At 37.1% G+C, this 23,497-nt stretch overlaps 1 protein-coding gene across 1 annotated transcript in view; it reads right to left on the reverse strand.

Annotated features, from left to right (window-relative positions):
* cep170aa (centrosomal protein 170Aa) overlaps positions 1-23,497 on the reverse strand; it is a 49,705-nt gene that overhangs the window by 3,391 nt on the left and 22,817 nt on the right. The window contains 11 exon segments of the mRNA XM_073834641.1: positions 900-988; positions 1,243-1,394; positions 1,397-1,409; positions 1,502-1,682; positions 5,872-6,112; positions 7,126-7,173; positions 8,808-10,301; positions 11,415-11,550; positions 12,368-12,469; positions 15,561-16,102; positions 21,727-22,185. Of these exon segments, the coding sequence (XP_073690742.1) occupies positions 900-988; positions 1,243-1,394; positions 1,397-1,409; positions 1,502-1,682; positions 5,872-6,112; positions 7,126-7,173; positions 8,808-10,301; positions 11,415-11,550; positions 12,368-12,469; positions 15,561-16,102; positions 21,727-22,185 (3,457 nt within the window).

Genomic DNA, 23,497 nt, shown 5'->3' on the forward strand with positions numbered 1-23,497 from the left:
ATAAGCCAAATATAATATAGTACGTATTATTATAATATATGGTTGGTTTAATGTAAGGTTGTTTGATTTCTGTAAATTTTTCTGCAATTACACTACCAGTCAAAAGTTTTTGAACCGTAAGGTTTTTTTTTTTTTTTTTTTTTTTAAAGCAGTCTCTTCGGCCACTAAGCCTGCATTTATTTAATTAAAAGTACAGCAAAAAGAGTACAATTCTGAAATATTTGTACTATTTAAAATAACTTGTTTTCTGTTTGAAAATATTTTAAAATGTAATTTATTCCTGTGATTAAAGCTGAATTTTTATTCATTTTTATTAAATTTTTTTATTTATTATCATTACTTTAGTCACATGATCCTTCGGAAATCATTCTAATATTCTGATTTGCTGCTCAAAAAACATGTATTATTATAATTATGTTGAAAACAGCAGAGTAGATTTTTTCCAGGTTTCTTTGATAAATAGAAAGGTCAGACGGACAGCATTTATCTGAAATAGAAATCTTTTGTAACATTATAAATATTTTTATCATCACTTTTGATCAATTTAAAGCAGCCTTGCTAAATAAAAGTATTAATTTCTATAATTAATTACTTTCTATAAACAAATTTTACTTAACTGTTTTAAATATTGATAATAATAATAATAATAATAATAATAATAATAATAATAATAACACATGTTTCTTTAACAGCAAATATAAAGCAGTTATTTTAAATAGTACAAATATTTCACAATATTACTGCTTTTGCTATATTTTGGATCAAATAAATGCTTGGTGAGAAGAGACTTCTTTTAAAAACAAAAAACAAAAACTTTTGACTGGTAGTGTATAGAATGACCCTTTATGTAATTTGGCTTAATGAGCAAAACAGTACACATCTATGATTCTACGACTGACCTGATTTTGCCAGCAGTTTTATCTACAGACTGCCGGATTTTGGAAGACAGCTGGGAAACCGACGTCAGCAATAGACTGTCTAGCACCGCCTGCAAAAAAACAACCATCAGGACTGTGTCAAACAAACATCAAGTCGATAAAACACTGAGGTAATTAACCTTAATTACACTATATCAGTTTTCACATCACCACAAGACGTTCTCATCTGGAGCCACAAACGCACATTTAAAGACAAACAGCACACCCTGATATCTGCTCAATCATTCATAGACATATTACACTTATAAAGACCTATAAAGATAAGGCACATTTCATGAAGTTAAGTGGCTCATACCGGTCTCACCTCATCCCGGTTCCAGGTACGTCTGCGAAGGGCCGCCTGAGGATCCAGGCTGTCTGGAGCCCGTGGGCGAAGCTCCACCGGTCTGCCATTGATCTCTGAGGCTTTGGTGTGAACTACTGGGGGAATCTTCCTGAAGTTTAGACTTTCGTCAAAACTCGTTCAACCAGCTGCAGAAAAGTAGAATTAACAAGAAAAATGTTGAGAACAAACGAATTGCAAACTAATAAACATCTTGAAAGTGAGTAAGCTGTTAATGTACCTCCTCCCTAGTGTCGATGGCGGAGCCCGGTGTGGTCGCGGCTGTGCTGACTGTGGTGCTGGGCGCCGTGCCGGAGGAACTGACCGAGTCGATCTCGCCCGCCACGTCGTGGATCTCTCGTGCCAGGATGGCCAGATCCTTGGCCAGGTCCTGACTGATTCTACGCACACAGGGGAATAACCTGTAAACATTCAGATGGGTGTCTAGACTAGGGGCGCACAAATACACACACATCATGCAAATGATATCACAGACTCACATTAGGTAGTCCCTACTCTACGCATGCACATGCACATGCACATGCTTATATATGCAATTCCATAAAAAAATTAACGTACTGTATGGATAACATGCATAATTTATAAAAGAATAGAATTATTATAACATCAAAACATACACTACCAGTCAAAAGTTTTTGCACAGTAAGATTTTATGTTTTATGAAGGAGTCTCTTCTGCTCACCAAGCCTGCATTTATTTCATCCAAGACACAGCAGAAGCAGTAATGTCGTGAAATATTTTTACTATTTCAAATAACTGCTTTTTATTTGAACATATTTTAGAAAGTATAATTTATTCCTGTGATCAAAGCTAAATGTTCAGCATTGTTAAACTTATACATTTATTAATATTTTTATTTAGCAAGGATGCTTTAAATTAATCAAAAGTGATGATAAAAACATTTATAAGATTTCTATAAATTCTGAACTTTCTATTCATTGAAGAAACCTGAAAAAAATTCTACTGTTTTCAACATAATAATAATAAATGATTTTTTTTGTGCAGCAAATCAGAATATTAGAATGATTTCTAAAGGATCATGTGACTTGAGTAATGATGCTAAAAATTCAGCTTTGAAATCACAGGAATAAAATACATTTTAAGATATATTCAAATAGAAAGCAGTTAATTTAAACCGTTTTTGCTGGATCAAATAAAGGCAGGTTTGGTGAGCAGAAAAGACTTAAAAAAAAACATCTTACTTAAAATCTTACATTTTTTTAAAGAAATTAAAACTTTTATACAGTAAATTAATCAAAATTGACAGTGAAGACTTTTACATTGTTAGAAAATATACTTTTTCACAGAATCCTGAAGAAAATGCATCAAGGTTTTCTCAAAAATATTAAGCAATAAATTACATTTTAATATTATATATATATATATATATATATATATATATATATGTGACCCTGGACCACAAAACCAGTCTTAAGTCGCTGGGGTATATTTGTAGCAATAGCCAAAAATACATTGCATGGGTCAAATTTTTTGATTTTTCTTTTATGCCAAAAATCATTAAGAAATTAAGTAAAGTTCATGTTCCATGAAGATTTTTTGCAAAATTCCTACTGTAAACATATCAAAATGTAATTTTTGATTTGTAATATGCATTGTTAAGAACCTAATTTGGACAACTTTAAATGTGATTTTCTCAGTATTTTTGATTTTTTTGCATCCTCAGATTTCTGATTTCAAATAGATGTATCTCAGCCAAATATTGTCCTATCCTAACAAATCATACATCAATAGAAAGCTTATTTATTGAGCTTATTTATTTCATATGATGTATAAGTCTCAGTTTTGTCAAATTTAACCTTATGACTGGTTTTGTGGTCCAGGGTCACATATATATATATATAAAACAGTTATTTTCTATAGATATATATTTTCTATTCACAGTTCTACTGTATTTTAATTCAATAAATGCAGCCTTTGTGAGCATAAGACTTTTTTCAAAAACAATAAAAAAACCATTAGTTTATATAATTTTATAAATACATAAAAAAAAGCTTATAACATATGAATGACACATTTGTTGTGTATAGGTTTTGATCAATGGTAAATTATGGTATTGTAATGTTGAAAGGGTTTTTAGAATAACCACAAGGTGGCAGTATTGCTACATGAACAAGTTTAACAACATACAGCATATGGGTTGCTAAAGATGTGTCACTTCCGTGTGTAAAAATTGTGTAAAATTCACAGTATTTTATTCTTTATTTAAAACACTGAAATGTGTATATATAACAGAAATTATAAGTATCATACATAACGTCCAATCACATTAAAGGGATAGTTCACCCAAAAATGAAAATTTTGGCTTAATTTACTCACACCTTACACAAGTTTCTTTCTTATGTTAAACATAAAAGAAGATATTTTGAAGAATGCTGCCAATCAAACAGTTGATGGTGTCCATTGACATCTATGGTATTTCTTTCCCTAAAGAGTGGGGACCAACAACTGTTTGGTTCTTCAAAATTCTTTCAAATATCTTAATTTGTGTTCAACATAAAAAAGAAGCTTATATAAGTTTGAAACAACACGAGGGTGAGTAAATGAAGACGACATTTTCATTTTTGGGTTTCTTTAAGATAAAGACCCCAGTCATAAAAGTAGACCAATAAAAGCTGATTTTACATTGAGTGAAATGCTTAATGGGAGCTGCCACGCTGAGATCACATGAGCAGATGAAATAAACTGCTTTGGCAACCCCAGTTACTGGACACAGTCATCTACAGAGTAAATCAACCATGGCTAAATGCAAACACTGCATTTCTAAGGGCACTGGTAACTGAAAACTTTAGCTTTTGCAGTTTGAAATTTAAGTAGATAAATGAGAACAGAAAACATGGGTTAGAGATAAGGACTAAATAAAATGTCAAAAACAATATGAAAAAGTAAGGAAGAGAGAGAGAGCTTGTGATCAGCTTACAGTATATTAGTGTTTGCCCTGCAGCAGTGGATTTGAAGACAGCCTCTCTTGTTGCCATTCCAGCTGTGACTAATGCTACATGAGGACATCTCCTGAGATAATAGACTATATGCCTGCATGTAACACCAACACTGAGCGCCCACTTTTTCAGCAGCCTTGGTTCTCAATGTATTTTATCCATTCATTTTCTCCACAGGGATTTCACAAGATTTTTTATTAAATAGCTCTAAACCTTGAACCACACAAACCATTACTGAGATGAATCTAAGCTTGTGTTTTTTTCAGATTTTCAACGTCAAATCTAAGGAATATCTGATGAAATACGACCGGAAGAATAGTTAAAAAAAAAAAAAAAAAAAAAACCTTTGTCAAGGAACTGTGGTAATACTTTAAACCTGCATTATGTAAGTTTTGCCTCTCTGTCGCCATCTCTGTTTGAAACCTGCAATTGCATTTTTTTGCGGAATTATTATTTTTTTTTACGTGGGTTGTGCACTGGCACGGCTCCTCAGCGCGGATGAATCTAATGTTTTGAGGTGTGTGTGTAGACTCTCAGTCCATGCACCAGTGTGGATATTTACTGTAATTTGAAATGTCCAAAATAAGGAGTTTCACCAGAAAATGTCATCCGTACAAGTAAGTAAAATGTCTGTCAGTTTTGTTCTGACGAACTGAAAGAAAAGTTTTACAATTTAAATCGCGCTACCAGTGGTGATTAAATCAAACGATGGCAAAGTTAGCTCAGACCAAGTCAAATTGTGCAAATTATTATTATTGTTATACTTTGTTCTCAAATTGTCAATGTTAACAACATCAGCATTGCCTGACTAACATTATGTGCATTTGGTTTGTATATAGAGAGTTTTTACAAGGCGTTATCAATCCCAGCACTGAACGTAAACAATGGCACTAAACAGAAGAAAACTCTAATATATTTTGCAGATTATTGCTGCTGAAAATAGTCAATTATTGTCATGTTTTGGGCTGTACTAATCGGTCGGACCGGGAAAAAACATTCAGAATATTATAGACTGCCAAAAGTTATAACAAATCAAGAAGAAGAGTGCAAAAAACTGTCTATTAACTTTAGTTTGTCAAAATATTGTGCCCTTTCCTGCTTACTAAGTCCTTCTCTATATGATTTAGCAGCTTCCACATGCTTTTTTCCATGGTTTAGACAGCATAAATTAACAGAACAACTTATTCAGTACATTAACTGTGCAGTCCATGCTGTTGTTTACATCCGAGTATCGCTAATATGGCCGTGCATTCGGGTAACTGACCAAATTGAGATGGAAGTGCGAACCCTCTATTAGCGTTATCTGTAGATTTCAATATAATCTCTAATTGTCGGACCATTTAAATGTTATCGAAAGAAATTGTTCTTATAATGACAAAAAACGTTTTCATGTTCCTCAGAACTCATTCTAAAATGACAAGTTTAATTATTTCAGCTGCTGTAAGTAGAGCCTACAAATGACGCGCCAGCCGGGACTCCTCCTATGACGTAATGACACAAAGATATTGCCCCGAACCACTCAAATTATAAAACATTATTATAATATTACTGTTTCGAATTGACAAAAAAGTTACATAATGTAGCTTTACTAATGTGATAATGTGTGTACGATAAGGACAGAGTTGATGAGTACCTGGCTATCTCCTCACTGTGGGCTGTCCAATCTCGTATGTACTCCTCTTGTTCTCTCATTCTGTTTTTTAGGAGGAGACCCCCAGGGCTGGTTGTGACCGGAGTGGGACCACCCAGTCTGCTGGTGCGAAGGGTGGTGCCCGGCCGCAGGCGAATGTGTTTGGGAGAGTTCCGGTTAGAGCCAAACTCATCCTCTGAGGTAGAGGCATATTCAGGAGGCAGCCGTCTCCACCGGTTAGTGGCTGAGAAAAGAGAGAGGTATGACTGAAATGTTTACAGAAATACAATGAGGTGGTTACAGGTATGTATATTTAAAACAAACCTTTGGGAGGAGTTAATGTATGAGTATTTTTGTCAGTATTATACACACACACACAGTCTCCAAAACTCCTTGCATCTCTGTTACATGATGCAAAAATCTTCTTCCCCACTGGCTCAAGGTTTATAAACATGGCAACTAAAATTATCTTTTATTATATTTGAAATATAAAGTAGCATTGTACAATAGTCTTGTTGTATTTGTACTTTGTACACTACTATTACTACATACACTACAACCGTTCCCGTAAAAACCTTGTTTCAAATGGGGATGGAGCAATTGTAGTTATCAAAATTATGTATGAAGAGTTTAAAACAAACCACTGCAAAATAAGTTGAATATTGCAGTTACCCCTGCAGAAATCAAACAGCAAAGCTCTTTTGACCAACTATCTCTAAAATACGACACTAGCAAGTGATGAAAAGGACATTTGAGATGATTATTTTGATGATGGTTGCGGGTTTTATCCAAAATAAGTGTCTTTCATAAACTCAAAGCTGTTTGCTGTCATGTTGTTTTAACTTTGCACCACCAGGGGGAATGTGTTTAACATCCACTGACCCTCATTTCTTATTGCTCAGTGCTTGCATCAGCATATGAGACAAAACTTTGCTCTGATTTTGATTGTGTGACATAAAAAGACAAACATTTAAGAAGCCATCATTTTAATCTTAACATAATTCATTAAGTATACAAAGCACTGAATCAGTATATTTACTCTAAAAGAGGGTCTTAAAGACCCTTATCGCTCTTTAAATGATTGTTTTAACAGGAAAACAAAAAATCATTTTCATCACTGCTGAGTTTGATTAAAAAAGAAGCATAAATAAAGAAAAAAAATGAAATAACACATTGATTGGAATAACATTTAAAAGCATGCTGAGTTTTAGTTTCTACACAAACACACACACACACAGCCCAGAGATATTACAGTACCCATGGGCTCCTCCTCTGCGAGAACACTTTCAGGTTCAAGTTGAGTTTCTGTATAAAATGGGATCTTTATAAATATCACAAGCATGCCGAGACAGACAATTACAGACAAACATGACTAATGACAGTGATCCAGTCCACATGAAACATCACAAAAATGCACTGCTAAATTTTGCTGAATGAAGTCTCATTATAAACTTGGTTAAAACAACTTCACAACTGTGTAGTTTTTATTTGCTGCAGAACTTTCAAACAATTGTTGCACCCTGTATGTTTTCTGCTACCTGATCTCATGATGAAAACGTACCTGTGGAAACTTTTTTACGAGATGCAAAATACATACTAATAAGTACATATCGCTGCAATTTCCAACAGAAATAAACACTAGAGGAGTTAAAACAGCGAGCACTTGTAATTTTTTTTTTTCATACACAGTTATGATTACAGTGCCATACGTTTCGGTTTCTAGATGTAACAAGCTTGCTCGGTAGCTCAGCCGGCCTAGAATTGGATTTAGGATGTGGAATCCTTGGGTACGAATCCCATTAAACCATGACTCACGATGAAAGAGCTAAAAATTGAGACATCGAAAAACAAACTTGCAATTGCGTTTTTATGTCACATTTGCTTTCTTCATACTATCGGGTAGGTTTATATGTAGTGCAGAGTCATAGCTCCACTCAATGGATATTTCAAGTTAGAAATGTACGTACAAAACCAACGTCACATAAAACATACCATATGTACCGGGGAAAAACAAACAAACACTCTTTTAACGCCACTCAGTGGACATTTCATATTGAATATGTCACAAAATGCATATGGCTGTACATATTTTGCATCTTGCAAAAAAGTTCCCACAGGTAGGTTTTTGTCATGAGATAAGGTTGGTTTACTAAATGGATCTTAGTGTTCATTTGCACATTCGTACATTTTAATTTAATTATTCTTTTTTTTGACTTTCGAATTATGATAATACCTGTTTCAAAATTCCATCTTCCAAACAGTTGCTGACTAGTCATCGACTAGTATTTTTTCTGTACCATGGAAGTCAATGGCTACCCTCAACTTTTTGGCTACAAAAATACTTTAAATATATTCTTTGTGTTCAAAGAATATATTTAAACTCATATAAGGGTGAGTAAATGTTTTATTTTTAAAAGGATACTTTTACTTACAAAAATGAAAATTCTGTCATTAATTACTCACCATCATATCGTTCAAACCTTGTTTATCTTCGCAACACAAATTAAGATATTTTTTATGAAATCCAAGAGCTTTCTGACCCTGCTTAGACAGCAACACAACTACCACGTACATCCATTTGACATTAGTGGTTCAACTGTAATCTTATAAAGCTACAAGAAAACTTTTTGTGTGCAAAGAAAACAAAAATAACAACTTTATTCAACAAATTCTTCTCCTTCTATGTCAGAACACATGTGTTGTGGTACTCTCTCATGAACACGCATCGAAGACTGACAAAGAGGAAAAAAATTGTTGAATAAAGTCATTTTTCTTGTTTACTTTCAGTAACTACATAAACACAGTACTTTAATCTTTTTCTAAATCTCAGATTGGCATTGAAACAAATCACCTTACTTCTGCTTTCAGCATCTGCTCAGTAACATTTCCAATCAGCAGCCACATGAGTATATTAATATTACTATTACATTACGCCTCACCTGATGGGGTGCTGTTGACAGGTGCTGTCTTCGGCTTGGGGTCCGTTAGCTTGGAGACACTATTAGCCCTCATGCGTGCAGTTAGCTTGTTGTCCGGTACTTGCTGATTTGGGCTTCTCAGTCCCAGACGTAGCGCCGTCTCCGCAGACACACGTGTCGCCGTGGTCCTACTGACCGTAGCCTCTGAATCGCTCCGTGCTGAAAACGAGCCGAGTCTTGTGCGCCGAGGCTGCGCTAGCATATCGATGCGTGACTGCGCCTTCCTTCCCGATGGTGGTTTGGACGTGGAACTGGTGGTGGACACCTCAGACGCCACTGAGACCCTGTCTGCGTCTGCCAGGTCTGTGTCCGACGTGTCTCCAAGCCGAGCCCTGCGCAACAGGGAGGCCCTAGTGGGACGGGGTTGCGGAAGACCAGCCTGTTTCGCAAGGGCCGCGGTGCTGGTTTGCAGTGGCTTGCTGGGTTTTGGAGACCTTGCGGATTTGCTGGTATCAAGCTTGGATTGCAAAAGGTCATCGGTTGAGGTGAAGTGACCTTTGGTGTATGAGCGACTAGAATACATCTCCTGGTCCGAGGATAGGATGTCTGAGATGGCTAATGAGGATGTCTGGTCATCATCAGTGAGATCTTGGGAGGGTTGGCGGCCACGGGAGGATGTCTGTGCTGAACGGCGAGTATCTGAGCGGCTTTCTGTGGTCTTGGTTTTTGTTTTTCTTTCTAGACGCTCCCTTGCGCTAGTTGTGGTTTTCGATGTGGTGCTCGCGTTGCTTTTTTCTCTATAAAGGCTACTGAGGGATCGACGCTTTTGAACTGCCTTACGATCCCCCTCAGCTGCCGCCTGGCTGACCGTGCTGGCTGTGTCAATATCAGATTCGGGGGATAAAGGGCAGGCTGAGGGCGTTACCGGGTCTAACTTCTTCTCATCACGGAGTTTAGCCTCAAGGAAAGCCATGACTGCTTCAGTGTCCTTGAGAAGAGTAGCTGTGTCCATGCTGCCCACCGAGTCGCTTCGCTCCCTTCCTCCATTCTGCCGGTTGATGCGAGGAATCAGTTCTATGGGGACATTACCGCTTGGTTTCTCAATGGTGAAACTACCTTGCCTCACCAGTGGCTTCCCAGACCTCTCCCCATCACTTCCTTTACTCTTGTCCTCAGAGCGCCTCCTGCGACTCTCTTCTGATGCTCTCCTTTCTCCACTTCCCAGGGGGCGCACGGATGACTGTTTTCCTGCCTTTCCATCCTGCTGGATGCCCTTGGATTGGCTAGACACAACGTCCTTGTTGTTCGGAGTGCCAATGCACTGGCCATCACCTTTATGGTCACTGTGGCTTTCTTTTTCTTGGGGCTCTGTGTCCTGCTTCTCACCAATCTCAGAGCGCTTGATCTTCTCCTCTGTGGGAAGCTGCGGAAGAGTCCTTCTTTTGCGCTCAGCTTGGCTGGAAGTGGTAGAGCCGGTGCTCTTGATAGAGACGCCGGCCTCGAATGCATCACCATCTGCAGTAAGAAAAGAAAATATGTATTATAGAAATGCAACCCCATTTACAGTGGTGTTTAAAGGGAGCCCCGGACTTGCATAGCTTAATGTAATGATGTCTCTTACTGAAATACGTAGTAGAAAACCCATGAAATCTTTATGTTATTTAAAAAATTGACATCGTTTTATACATATTTTGGACTATGGGTGGACGCCATTATTTCGATGGTTGCAATGGTTGCATTCTGTGAGCTACTGGCGCTACCTGTTGCTATTTTTACCATAACACAACTCGGAATATAAAATACTGATACAGTGCCAAATCGTAAAGCTTTTGGTTGTACTTTTCATTCAAAGGGCAACAAGAGAAGCGATGTAAGAGAATGGGAAGATGCCTGTGGACGAATAAAACTTACTAAAGACCTGCATCTTTGTTCTCTCCACTTTAGCCCTGATGCCTTTGGGGCTTTTAGTAGACCACAGCTACTGAAAGAGCTTACAAATGGCAGAGACAAGAAATGCTAGATGCCATCCTGGCGAGATGTAAACAAGTCAATGCTTTTTATGACCCTGCAGCCACCGAAGGAGTTTCTCAGCCCAGATTTCACTCGATATCTGGGGGTGTTTAGACCCCTTGTGGGAAAAAATCGATGGTACGGCATTTGGTTTAAGCCTACTTTCAGTAGCTGTGGTCATTGTATCAGTATTTTATTTTTGTAGGTGTGTTGCAGTAAAAATAGCAACAGGTAGCGCCAGTAGCTCATCGGGTGCAACCATTTGACATCATCGAATTAATGGCACCCCATGATGTGGATTTTTAAAACAAAATGTAAATCTTTAATGGGTTTTCTACTACATATTTCAGTAAAATACATCATTTACATTATATAAAGCAATACAAGTCTTAAAACCCAGGGTTCCCTTTAAATTAGTAAAAGTAAAGACATTTTCAATGTTACATAAAAAAAATTACACTAAAGACTCGAGTAATAAGTGCAGAAAATTTTGTTTCACCAACTCAAGAATAAGTTATTTTAAAATATTCATAATTATAGTTATTCATAATTGTAGTAATATTTGACAATATTCCTGTTTTAAAGGGACTTCTTTCAAAAGTAAATTCAGTAAAATACCTCGCTCTTGATGGACAAAAGCTGGTGGTTCGGCTCCAGAGCCCTCAGGGTCTGTTCGCGTTTGATTAGCAGCTAAACTGGCCCATTGTGAAACCCAGCGAGGGCTGCCGACTGCAACCGAATCCTCCACGTGTCTCTATATATGAAGCAAACATGTTTCTCTAGTCAGTACTACACTTGAATTACTCCTGCAATAGTTATTTGTGATCCAGTCAAGCACAGAGCTGATGGGTTATGTGCTACATTGGCTTTTTGCTATGATGTGAAGTCTGCATTATATTTTTGTCTTTTCCAAACAAACTACACTTATTTGATTATGTTAGCATTAGTAAGCACCACTAAAATAGTTAAACAACAATAATCAGAGTTGCTGCTCAAGCTAGAGTGAAAACTTGGTGTAAACTTGGCGTGGATCCACAACAAGGATTTAAAACAAGGACACTTTTGTAGTCTTATTCTTGTATGTGTATGTATGTGTGTGTGTGGACATTGCCTTAAGGCAGTAGACTACTACTTCTCATTCCCGAACTGGGTCAGTGAGCAAGTGGCCAGTTTTCAGCCTAACAAGGAAGTGGTCAGTGGGGGAGTGACTGACAAAGCACTTTGTCAGTATTCCTGAAAGTCCTGTCCATGTAACATTAAACCCGATCATTCAAACTAGACTGTGAAATGCAGTTTCAACTGGTGTAGTCATAGTCCACACCAAATTAGAAATTAGTAACACATTAGAAACAACCTGGTTTCTGTTACATGTGATTCTGCTGTTTGATATCAACGAACATTATGCCGCAAATTACGAAAACCAGTTACTTTGACAAAAGACAGCTGGCTGTAAATTACATAAACTCCAAATGAACAGATAATGAAATGGTAGTTTATCATCCAGGATAGTTCATTAATTTTAAAGATGCTGCAAATGACAACATGATGTTTTTAAATGCACTTTAGTCTACCTCAGACACAGTGGAGCTGAGCTTTTTGCCGTCTTTTGCTTTTCCACCGGCTTCTCGCTGCTCAGGGCAACCAGGATCCCTAGAGTCCTCCACCCCAAACACCTACACAAGACAAACACAAAACACATGCATGAGAATCAAGAGCTGCTGCTGAATTTATTGACGAGATATGACACAATGGCAGCACCTATGTGGCAAAAAGAGTTCAAATAAACACAGCTGCACTGACTCCATAGCAACAGAGCCAGAACAACATCTTAGGAAGGTACTAACAGGAAGTATTAATGTCAGTTCAATAGAAACACCTACACAACAGAGGATGTTATAAAGTAAACTTACGTCAGCTTTATTGACAGTCAGTCTGTATAAAATTTATGTCTATCCACCTGACTATTTACTGATCCATCCATCACAGCTTGATAATACTCAATATTCACCATATATTTTTGATTCCTGAAGTTTCCTGAAGACTTACACTACCTGTTCAAATTTGGGGATTAATTAGCAAAACTCTAATAATAATAATAAAAAAAAGATGTTTTTTGAGCAGCAAATCAGCCTATTAGAATGATGTCTGAAGGATCATATGACACTAAACACTGGAGAAATGAAAAATGAAGCTTTGCTTTACAGGAATAAATTACATTTTAAAATATATTAAAATAGAAAACAGTGTATTTAAATTTTAATACTTAACAATATTACAGTTTTACTGTATTTTTGAACACCTAAATGCAGGCTTGGATAGCATAAGAGACTTTTTTGGGGAAAAAACAATAACATTGTTATTGTTTATTTAGTACTGACATAAAGATAAGATATTTCACATAAAAGATGTTTACATCTTTTTTTTTTTTCTTCTTTTTTAAAGCTGAGGGTGCAAACATTTTGAATTTGAAGATCAGGTTAAATTTAACTTATTTTGTCTTCTGGGAAACATATCTTCTGTTTTCTTCTGTACTAAATGAAAAAATATGGTCTTCAGGCAAAATAAGAAAAATCTACACATCTTCATTCTGTTCAAAAGTTTTCACCCCCTGGCTTTTAAGGCATAATTTTTCCTTCTGGAGCATCAGTGAGCGTTCAAACCTTCTGTAATAGTTGCATATAAGTCCCTAAGTTGTCCTCAGTGTGAAAAGATGGATCTCAAAATCATACAATCATTGTTTTAAAGGGTTCAAATACACAAAAATGCTGGAAAACCAAAGAATTTGTGGGACCTGACGGATTTTTCTGAAGAACAGCAGGTAGTTTAACTGTTCAGGACAAACAAGGGATTCATGAACAACTATCACTAAACAAAACACAGCTGTGGATCATTCAGGTAACATCACAGTATTAACAATCAAGGGGATGTAAACTTTTGAAAGGCGTCATTTTTATAAATTCAACTATTGTTTTTTCTTGTGGACTATATGTAAACATCTTTTATGTGAAATATCTTATTCAGGTCAATACGAAATAAGCAATAACATGCATTTTGTATGATCCACCTTATTTGGTAAAATAATTAACATTTTGCAGATTCTGAAAGGGGGATGTAAACTTTTGACCTCAACTGTAATTTATAGCTAAAAAAAGGTGCAATATTCTTCTGTTTTTCATTGTATTTTCGAAACAAATGCGTGATCATTCATAAACACCCCATAAGTAATAGCACACAGATGTGCATTAAAAGCCAAAGCTTTAAAACTCCCCGAAGATTAAACGAATAAAGGAGAAGTTGATTGGTTGGCCACACGAGAGCCATTATAAAGCCATTAGACAGAGAGCTTCACAGCAAGATGCACTCAAACTGCTTGATGCTCAGAGACACATTTCCAAGATAAACACAACATTCACAATGCACTCGAGAGAGCATGTTGAGGATCCTTACAGTGCTTGTAAGGCTGTATTGACATTCCTTAAACATTCTGACCTCTACTTTATAATCCTGAGTATTAAACATATGCATTTAATACAGCCAGACTCAACTCAAACTCTATTTTTATGTTTTCTTCCACTGCTCACAAAGGGAAGTGACTCCCACGTTAATCTGTGAGTCTTGTGATGAGGTTTGATGACAGTGAACTACCATCCTCCACAAACCAAGCCAGCTGGACAAGACTGTCAGACTATATCTTAAAGGTTGTATCAGCGATTTCTAGCCTAAAACATAAAGTGTCAATTTCAGCTGACCTTTCATCACGATCCGCTCGCTGCCTGCCCCATAAATTGTCTGTGAAAAAAACGCGTCTCTCTGGTCAGCCTAGGGTCCGAGATATGCCAAAAAAACAATCGGCACTACCAACCTTTCCACAGATAAACAAACAGTGTTCCAACCAATCAGCATCAGGGGTTTGGTGTTGTGGACTTTCCTACTGGTGCAGGGATGTGAGGGAGGCGGAGCGAAAGTCCACAACACCAAACCCCTGACGCTGATTGGTTGGAACACTGTTTGTTTATCTGTGGAAAGGTTGGTAGTGCCGATTGTTTTTTTGGCATATCTCGGACCCTAGGCTGACCAGAGAGACGCGGTTTTTTCACAGACAATTTATGGGGCAGGCAGCGAGCGGATCGTGATGAAAGGTCAGCTGAATTTGACACTTTATGTTTCAGGCTAGAAATCGTTGATACAACCTTTAAAGAGATAGTTCACCCAAAACTGAAAATTCTGTCATTAATTACTCACCCTCATGTCACTCCAAACCTGTAAGACCTTCATTCATCTTTTCAAAATCAGATATTTTTGATGAAATCTGACACATTCTAGGCTCAGAAAAGTAGGACTGTGTTAAAATAGTCCATGTGACAGGAGTTGTTAAACCGTAATTTTATAAAGCTATGAGAATACTTTCTGTGCTCAATAAAAAACAAAAATAACGTTAATCAACAATTTCTTCTCTTCTATGTCAGTCTTTGAAGCATGTTTACAAGAGTACCGCGACGTTGAACCACATTGACTATTTTATCAATGTCCTTAGTACCTTTCTGGGTCTTGAACATAGTAGTTGCATTGCTGTCTATGCAGGGTCAGAAAGCTCTCGGATTTGATCAAAAATATCTTAATTTGTGTTCTGAAGATGAACGAAGGTCTTACAGGTTTTGAACGACATAAGGGTGAGTAATTAATGACAGAATTTTTATTTTTGCGTGAATTATCCCTTCATTATACAACACCAAAATTAACCAGGGTTATGGTTAGTTTTCCTACCTTATCGATCATTCGCCGTGCCTCCTCTTCCTCAGGGTTGCTTTTATCCAGTTCAATGGTGTATGTTCCCTTGTCGCTCTGGTCATCGTCTTGTTTCTGAGCCTCATCTGTGGGACTGGGCTGACTGGTGGCTGCAGGGTTTGGCACCACCTTTGGCTCCTCAGATCTCTGCTTAAGCAGGAGTCGAGCAGCCGTGGGGGCGACCGCCGCTAGAGACGATGACATGCCCTTGCTGCCATCCGCTGCCATTGGGACGACCTTAGGACGTGAGGGCGGTGCAGGACAAAGTCCCTCCCCTACCACACCTCCAAGAAGCGGTGCGGTCTGTGAAAACGAATAGGAGCGCCGTTTTCGAGGATTGTCCTCGTCATAGAACTCGATCATGAAGGCTGTCCGGCTCACAGAAGACGACCCCTCTGTTTTGACCTGGCCCACTCCTGCGGCTCTCAGGCGCTCCTCCAATGCGGCGTGGCGTTTGCTACCAAATCGCAAACCAAGGCCATTCTCAGAATCGCTCTGAGTGCCATCCTCGTGTTTACTGCCTGCAACGCAAGATCGTTTTGATGGGTTATGGCAATTTTGAACACAGAACAGGGCTGTGGTTTGAACCAAGCGTGCAACTTCAGACGCAAACCTAACCAGGGCTAACACAAAACCCGTTGCACCCTTAGGCATTACAGTGGACTAGAAAACTGGTTAAGGCTCTGGATGCTAACTCTCAGAGAGAGCACAGGAAAGAAAAGGCAAGGAAATGGAGGTGGAGGAGGGGGTCGTCTATTTTTCAGCTTGGTCGGCTGAGGAAGCAGCATGCAGTCAGAAGTGACAGCCTCTGCTCTGGGAGGCTGGGAGAAACAACTACAGCACTCCGTCAGTGGCCTTTCACGCACAAACCGTGAAACAAAGCAGCTCTTCTGTGTCACACAGCATGTTCTTTGAATGAGGAGAGCTGGCCCCACCAGCCCTCTATGAGTCAGACTGCATTTACTCTAGTAAACTAGTCCAATAACACCAAGCAACAAGCGTATTAAATTATACAGATATGGGAATGAACTTGTGATGTTGTTTCACTCCCTCTAGGTCAAGCTCTGTATAATGTTAACTACTGTTCAAAAGTTTTTTTTTTTTTTTTAAGAAATGTACACTTTTATTCAGCAAGGACACATTAAATAGATAAAAGTGACAGTAAATACTAATTGTATGCTTAATGCATTTTAATTGTGCAGAAGTAGTGCTGAAGGCCAGTTAAAGATATACTTAAGTATTATTCTTGTGCTAAAGTGAAACTATTTCAAGTATACTTTAGGTAAACTTAAAATATCTTGCATTTAAAGACCAATATTATTCAAAGAACATACAATCCTCATCAATAATGACATTAAAATACATTTTAGACCTACTAATAAGAAAGTGTCCATTGCCCACGAGCAGTACTCCAAATAAAGCTTAATTATAATTTGTATATCAGTAAGTCGTGAGCGATATGTAAGTAAATATGTTAATAGATTTGAACTATACTTAAAATAAATGTATTTTAATTATATTACTTTTATTTACTATGGTATTCATTAAAGAAACCTAGAAAAAGCAGCAAAATTGTTTTCAAAATTGATAATAAGAAATGTTTCTTGAGCACCAAATTAATGCATATTAACCCTCAGAGGGACACCCAAGTTTAGTTCACTATATTACAAATAAATCTAATCTAATCATGGCAAACTATAGATTGATGTAAAGGTCTAAGACTCATTGTCTAAGGTCTAAAACATCTTGTAAAATACCTCAAAAACCTACATCATAACAGGAGTTCAGACCTTTGTCACCAAAAGTCTTTTTTCGTTGGCCTTTTCCCTATCATGTTTTAGAAATGAGCATAAATTATATATCAATTGAAAATGTACTTGTTCATGAATTATAACAATTTAAGTTAGTGCACTTTCAAGTCTATGTTTAAAAATGGGGGTGACAGTTATTGGATTAAAATGATTTCTGAAGGATCATGTGATGGTCAAGACTGGAGTAACGATGCTGAAAATGCAGCTTTGCATCAAAGGAATAAATTACAATTTATATTGATATAGAACAAAACCTAAAGAGAATTGGAGATTTTTAAAGTTTCAATCAATACTGGATGGTCTGATTTAATTAACCTCCCAATACTGACTTCAGACTGTGTATTTAATTAAACAGGAAGGGTCATCTGATCAATATACAACACAACAATAGCTTTTTGTAAGTGACGTTTAAGGGCGGGCAATCCTGAAATCAATTACACCACAATAGAAGTGTTTAGAAATAAAAGTGGTTTCAGCAAATAATGGTGCAGCTTACACATTGCAAAGAAAATATAAAGAAAAACAGCTCACTAAATGGCCTCAAACAAAACTAAATTAAAAAAAAAACTTGTACACTTAAATAAAATGCATAACTTTGATAAAATGTAAAAGAATTGAGTACAGTGCAATGCAATGCTGAATGAAAACAATTCCAATGCCATTAAAAAATAACTAAAATTGAAACAAAAACACTGCATGAAGAACTTCAAGAACTCTGCTGAGATCTTGAATTTCAATATTTCTCAGTTTCTCTTTCTAGTTCTCCAAATTCCAATGCACTATTTTCCCACCTCACACAACAAACAAGCCCTCAAATCCTCAAAACGAAAAATTTAACTCACCCAAGGACAATCGAAACAACAATCCAACTTACCAGTTCTCAGATCTCGCCCAACAAAACAAACAGCACCAAAGCAGTCTCTAAAAGACAACCGCAAACACAAGCACTAAAAAAAGAACCACGCCTGAGACTGGAAAGACCGCATAGTCTAGCAGTCTTTACCAATTATCAGCGCTTAGAGTAGAGCTCACACGTGGATTTGCTGTCAGCGCTTCTTGGCTGCAAAGCACACACTCCTCATAAATTAGCACACAATTCATTATAGAATCACACGAGGGCGAGCAGAGTGGGCTTTCCTCTCCCAAAGCGGCATGCGGCAGTTTTTAAAATGAATAGTCCTACCGGAGTGAAGCATCCTAGGTGATCCATAGAAGTAGATGTTTTTGTTTGTGGAATCAGGTTCAGTAGAAACATAATAAACCACCACACAGACTAATCAATAGAATAGAAATCGATGCAGTTCTGCTACGGTTAGAGAAATGGCTCCTTAAGGAGAGTGTAAGGAGAAACTAGAGCGTTAACCGCATTCTTTGCTAAGCTCTGTCAGTGGGTGCAAGGAAAAAAGGGCTTTAAAAGTGCTAGGTGGCAGCTAATCCTCAGGAATGGAAAATTCAGCTGACGCTATACAACCGTCTACCGGCTAGTTGCAGAGTTCAGTAAAATTTGGTGTCATCATTACTGAATCTTTTAAACAGCTGTGAGAAGTTCTGAAAAATCTTAAGGGGAATGATAGTGGGCTGTCTAGCTAATGAAAAGGAGTGGATGGCTATGAGATTGCAGAGGTTTTGTCTTACATAAGGCATGTTTGGGTAGTCTGATTTTGTCCATTTAATTGTGTTCAAGAAATAAATCACTGTACAACTCCACAGCGTCACTCATTTACATTTTTAAAACTGCAAGGGTGGCAGAGGTGAGAAATAGAGGCATTGAAACTTTGAATAATGCCATTTCCCTTCAATGCTCCTACAGTAAGGCTCTATGTACTGCTTTTGTTCTTTGCTCATCTCTTCTGAGTCCAAACAATTAATTTGAAAATGATGAAACACAAGTGAACTCCCTAAGCATTATTTTAAACGATTTAAAAACAAATTAGTTAAACTTCATTTGAATTGACAGTTTAAAAACTCCCTTGTGGCGTTGAGAGATCAAATTCACAAGGGAATTTCCTGTAGATGTCAAATCGTGGCATCAGCTTGGTACAAGGTCTCTTTTAAAACATTTCTTACTCACTGTACCTCGGTGGAAGCAATAAACTCCCAACCTTTATTCGAACAGTGCAATCCAAAAAAAAAAAAAAAACATTTGAAGACACACTTCTGAGATTTTATGTCTAACTGCTGTAATGAGCCTTATTAATAAATAGTTCCACCCCCTCCAAAAATTCATTATATACCCACACTCAAGTTGATCCAAACCTCATGCAGCTGTATGTGACCCATGCTGGCAAAATGAGTCAGAATGAGCAAATTTTCAAAAAATGACTTCTATTTTTATTTTCACATTCTCCATTAAAATACCTTCAAAATGATACATGACTTGTTGGAATTGACTCGTTTCATCATTGAGTCATGATTTTAACCTTGCCCAGAAAATCCTGAACATAAAAATGGTGAAAAACTGTTTAACGGTCTAACTTCACAACTAAGTACTACATAGTTCACAGTCTTTGTACTGTAACATGTTTCAGCAATGCATTTTTAACATTAATAATGTGTTTACAAACAATTATCAGAATTGACTTTACATCGACTTTAACTAAACGTTCATGTAAATAGGGAGATGGCGCACTCTTGGAGAGACACGTCTACACACGCTTAGAAAATATCAGTCAGTGTGATTGTTTCAATTTTCATTAGCACTGGTTTTAAAAATCACATTTCAATGGTTTGGACTTATGTCATTGAATTCGATGTGAATATTCACAAAGCTGGAATGCTGCGTTTTGTAACAATAGATCTACAACTTGTGGTGAAGCAGCATCAGTCGTCCAAAAGTGAGCAAAGAAAAAGGTACTCCACTCAGAAGACGTACAAATAAAGATAACTGTAGATGTTTAATTACTATTTAGAGCATTGGGATCACTAGAAGGGGGATTAATAACCTCAAATTCGACCCAAACTGACATTTTTCCACTTTTTTTTTTTTTTTTTGGCCTGTAGCTCAAAATTAGACCGTGCGCATTCCGACTCATTTTGCCAGCACGGGTCACATATTTTCTGTGGAACACAAAAGTAAACATTTTGGAAGAATCATTTTGTCACACAATGACTTGAGTCATTGTTTAGATTTAAAAATAATGTCATGGATGTCTTAATTACTGGACAGAAATGTGGGCAAGCAGTGATAATAATGTCTTAGCTTTGTTTAAGGACCAGATCAAAATTTATCACAGATCCTGAGAAGACAAATATTTTTGTGTTTTTTTTAAAAGCCATTTCTTGCTTTTTATTTTAGACTTTAAAAGTCTTTGGTCATTATGAACTGCTGCTTTGTTTAAACAAACAAAGATACTTTTGTGTTCCACAGAAAAATATGGGTTTGAAATGACACAAGAAACCAAAATTCCCTCATTGTACTATAAAACTATCCTGTAAGTTTTAGAACTCAAAACTTTCTCGATAGTCTGAAAATAGCTTATATTGAAGCCAATTCGCCAAAACGACAGATTGTGGGATGTGCCACTTTATGATGTAATAGTGTGGCTAAACACCACCTCTGCAGTAGAAAATCAATGCCTGCTCCTACATCGCTGCCTGTTTAGCCCCACTGACTGATTCCCACATGTAGTGTAAACAATGTGAGGCGAACGCTGGTCTACACAGAAACCAAATGATAAAGATGACTCTGAATACAACAAGATGCTGTACAGTGCCAAGTTGTGGAGAGAGTCTTTGCATTGCGTTCTTTCTAATCCCAACATTAGGAAAGACTGGATGAACTTTACTTTTAATGAAGATCCAGACCACATCAGTTACATCTTGGTCCCTTGTTCATGTGATTTTACCACAGATTAATTTACAAACAAGAAATTCGACACGGGACTTTCAGAAAGATTGAAACTAAAAGATGATGCTGTTCCAGCTATATTGAGTTTGACAATAATGTAACACCACACAAGCAGTGGGCATTTACTTCTTAGTCTACAGTCTGCCATGTCTATTCAAACAGAGCGCTTTGATAAAGGTGTCAAAACAAGACAGAAAATATATAACATTATAAGTGGACCTCAGAAAACACACAATAATATGAAAAAGGCAGTTCATGACCTCTTTAGTTTTTAGGTGCACTGTTTCTTTAAACCAGGAACAAACTGTTTTGCACTTATGCTTCAGCTCCAGCTCCAGCTGAATGTGCTATAAAATTTGCTATGGTAGCACTACATGTATTGCTTTATCCCTTGGGTTTACTTCTCCTTGTATTATTCTCATTTAATAAGTTTCATGCTTCCACAAAAGCACCTGCTTAATGAATAAATGTATGTGTAATGGCATACCTTTAAGCCTCTTGAGGTGAACAGGCACATCACTCTTGATGCTCTTACTGTCCTCTTCCGTGGACTCGCGCCTCACTAGAGGAGGGTCATTCTGGGCAAGCCAATCAGCTACCTTGCTCTCAGAGGCCATGATGGCTGCCTGCAGGGTGCTGAGGTCTTTACCGCCAACGTGAGGTGATTTTTTAGGTCGCAGACGAGACACATGATCTTTAATAGTGACCTTCCCCGGGGAAGTGTCGTCAAACTCGATGGTGAATGAGGTGTTGGCCTGTGCGGCAGCATTGCCCGTAGCTGATTTTGCAGCCCCAGCACCCTCAATGTCCTTGGTTGGGATCTCATGGATGCTGTTCTGTGCCATTTGTCCCTCCTTGCTGGGAATCTCAAAGTAGCTAGGCTCAGCGCCTACAGGCCCCAGACCATTTTCCTTTGATTTATCACCTCGCTTGGACTCTTTGCTCTCTGTGGGGCCACAAAAAAAGAAGAATAAAAAGAATCACCATCTATGAGTTAAGGGTCACGGCTTCAAAATGAACAGAATCAGATCAGCTTGATATAAATCAAGAATGTGGACTTGAATTATTGTCAGGACAAAGCCACTGTTTAATATCTGTCACATGACAAGAATTAATGGGACGGCTAATGGCACCTTAACAACTTAATGGGCTGAGGACAGATGCTCTCTGACATGGTGCTAAATTTTGGCTACACCAAATTACCAGTTTTCATTCTATTAGCTGGAAGAAAAAAAAATTCTAATATGTGACCCTGGATCACAAAACCAAGTCTTAAGTTGCACGGGTATATTTGTAGCAATAGCCAAAAATACATTGTATGAGTCAAAATGATCAATTTTTCTTTTATGAATTTAAATTTTGATTAGTAATATGCATTGCTAAGAACTTAATTTGCACAACTTTAAAGTTAATTTTTTCAATATTTTGATTTTTTTGCGCCCTTACATTCCAGATTTTCAAACAGTTGTATCTTGGCCAAATATTGTCATATCATAACAAACCATACATCAATGAAAACCTTTTTTTGTCAGCTTTGTGATGATGTATAAATCTCAATTTTTAAAAAATTGACCCTTATGACTGGTTTTGTGGTCCAGGGTCCCATACACAGATCAGAGGCTTAAAGCATACTACATTCAAAAGTCTATTTTGATCAATCTGATGCATTCTTGCAGAATAAAAATATTAATTTCTTTCAAAAAAAGGTAGAATGGTAGTGTAGGCCACAAAGGTAAATTCACAGAACTGAATACCATTAAACTACATTAAATCCAAACAAATGTCTCATAAAGAAGGTGCCAATGTATACTCTAAAAATAATGTGGGCAAAGGGTGTGTAAGAATTTTGTAACCTAAAAATGAGTCACAGCACAAAAAGTGAACCACTAATTTAGATACTTCATTTAAACTGATATAATTGTAGCATAGTAACATTTCATTTATTTCACTGAGGCGTAACTTCAAAGCTCAATTAAAAAATATTAGTATATTTAGTATTCTTTTGTTAGCAACAGGTGCATATGCCATTTACAGGCACAGCAGCATTATTCAAATATGTCATCATGACATCATCAATAACGTTCTTAATTTTCCACAATTACTTCACTAAATTTAATTTACCAAAAGTCATGTCCTCTGCACAGCACAACCTATAAGAACGCAGCTGAAACTTCCTATTTTTAAAAATACTTTTGCACTTCCTCTTTTAAGTTAATATATTAAAAAATACTTATAAGACAGGCAACAATGATTCTGTT

Source organism: Garra rufa, chromosome 2 (genome assembly GCF_049309525.1).
Source record: "Garra rufa chromosome 2, GarRuf1.0, whole genome shotgun sequence".
NCBI lineage: Eukaryota > Metazoa > Chordata > Actinopteri > Cypriniformes > Cyprinidae > Garra > Garra rufa.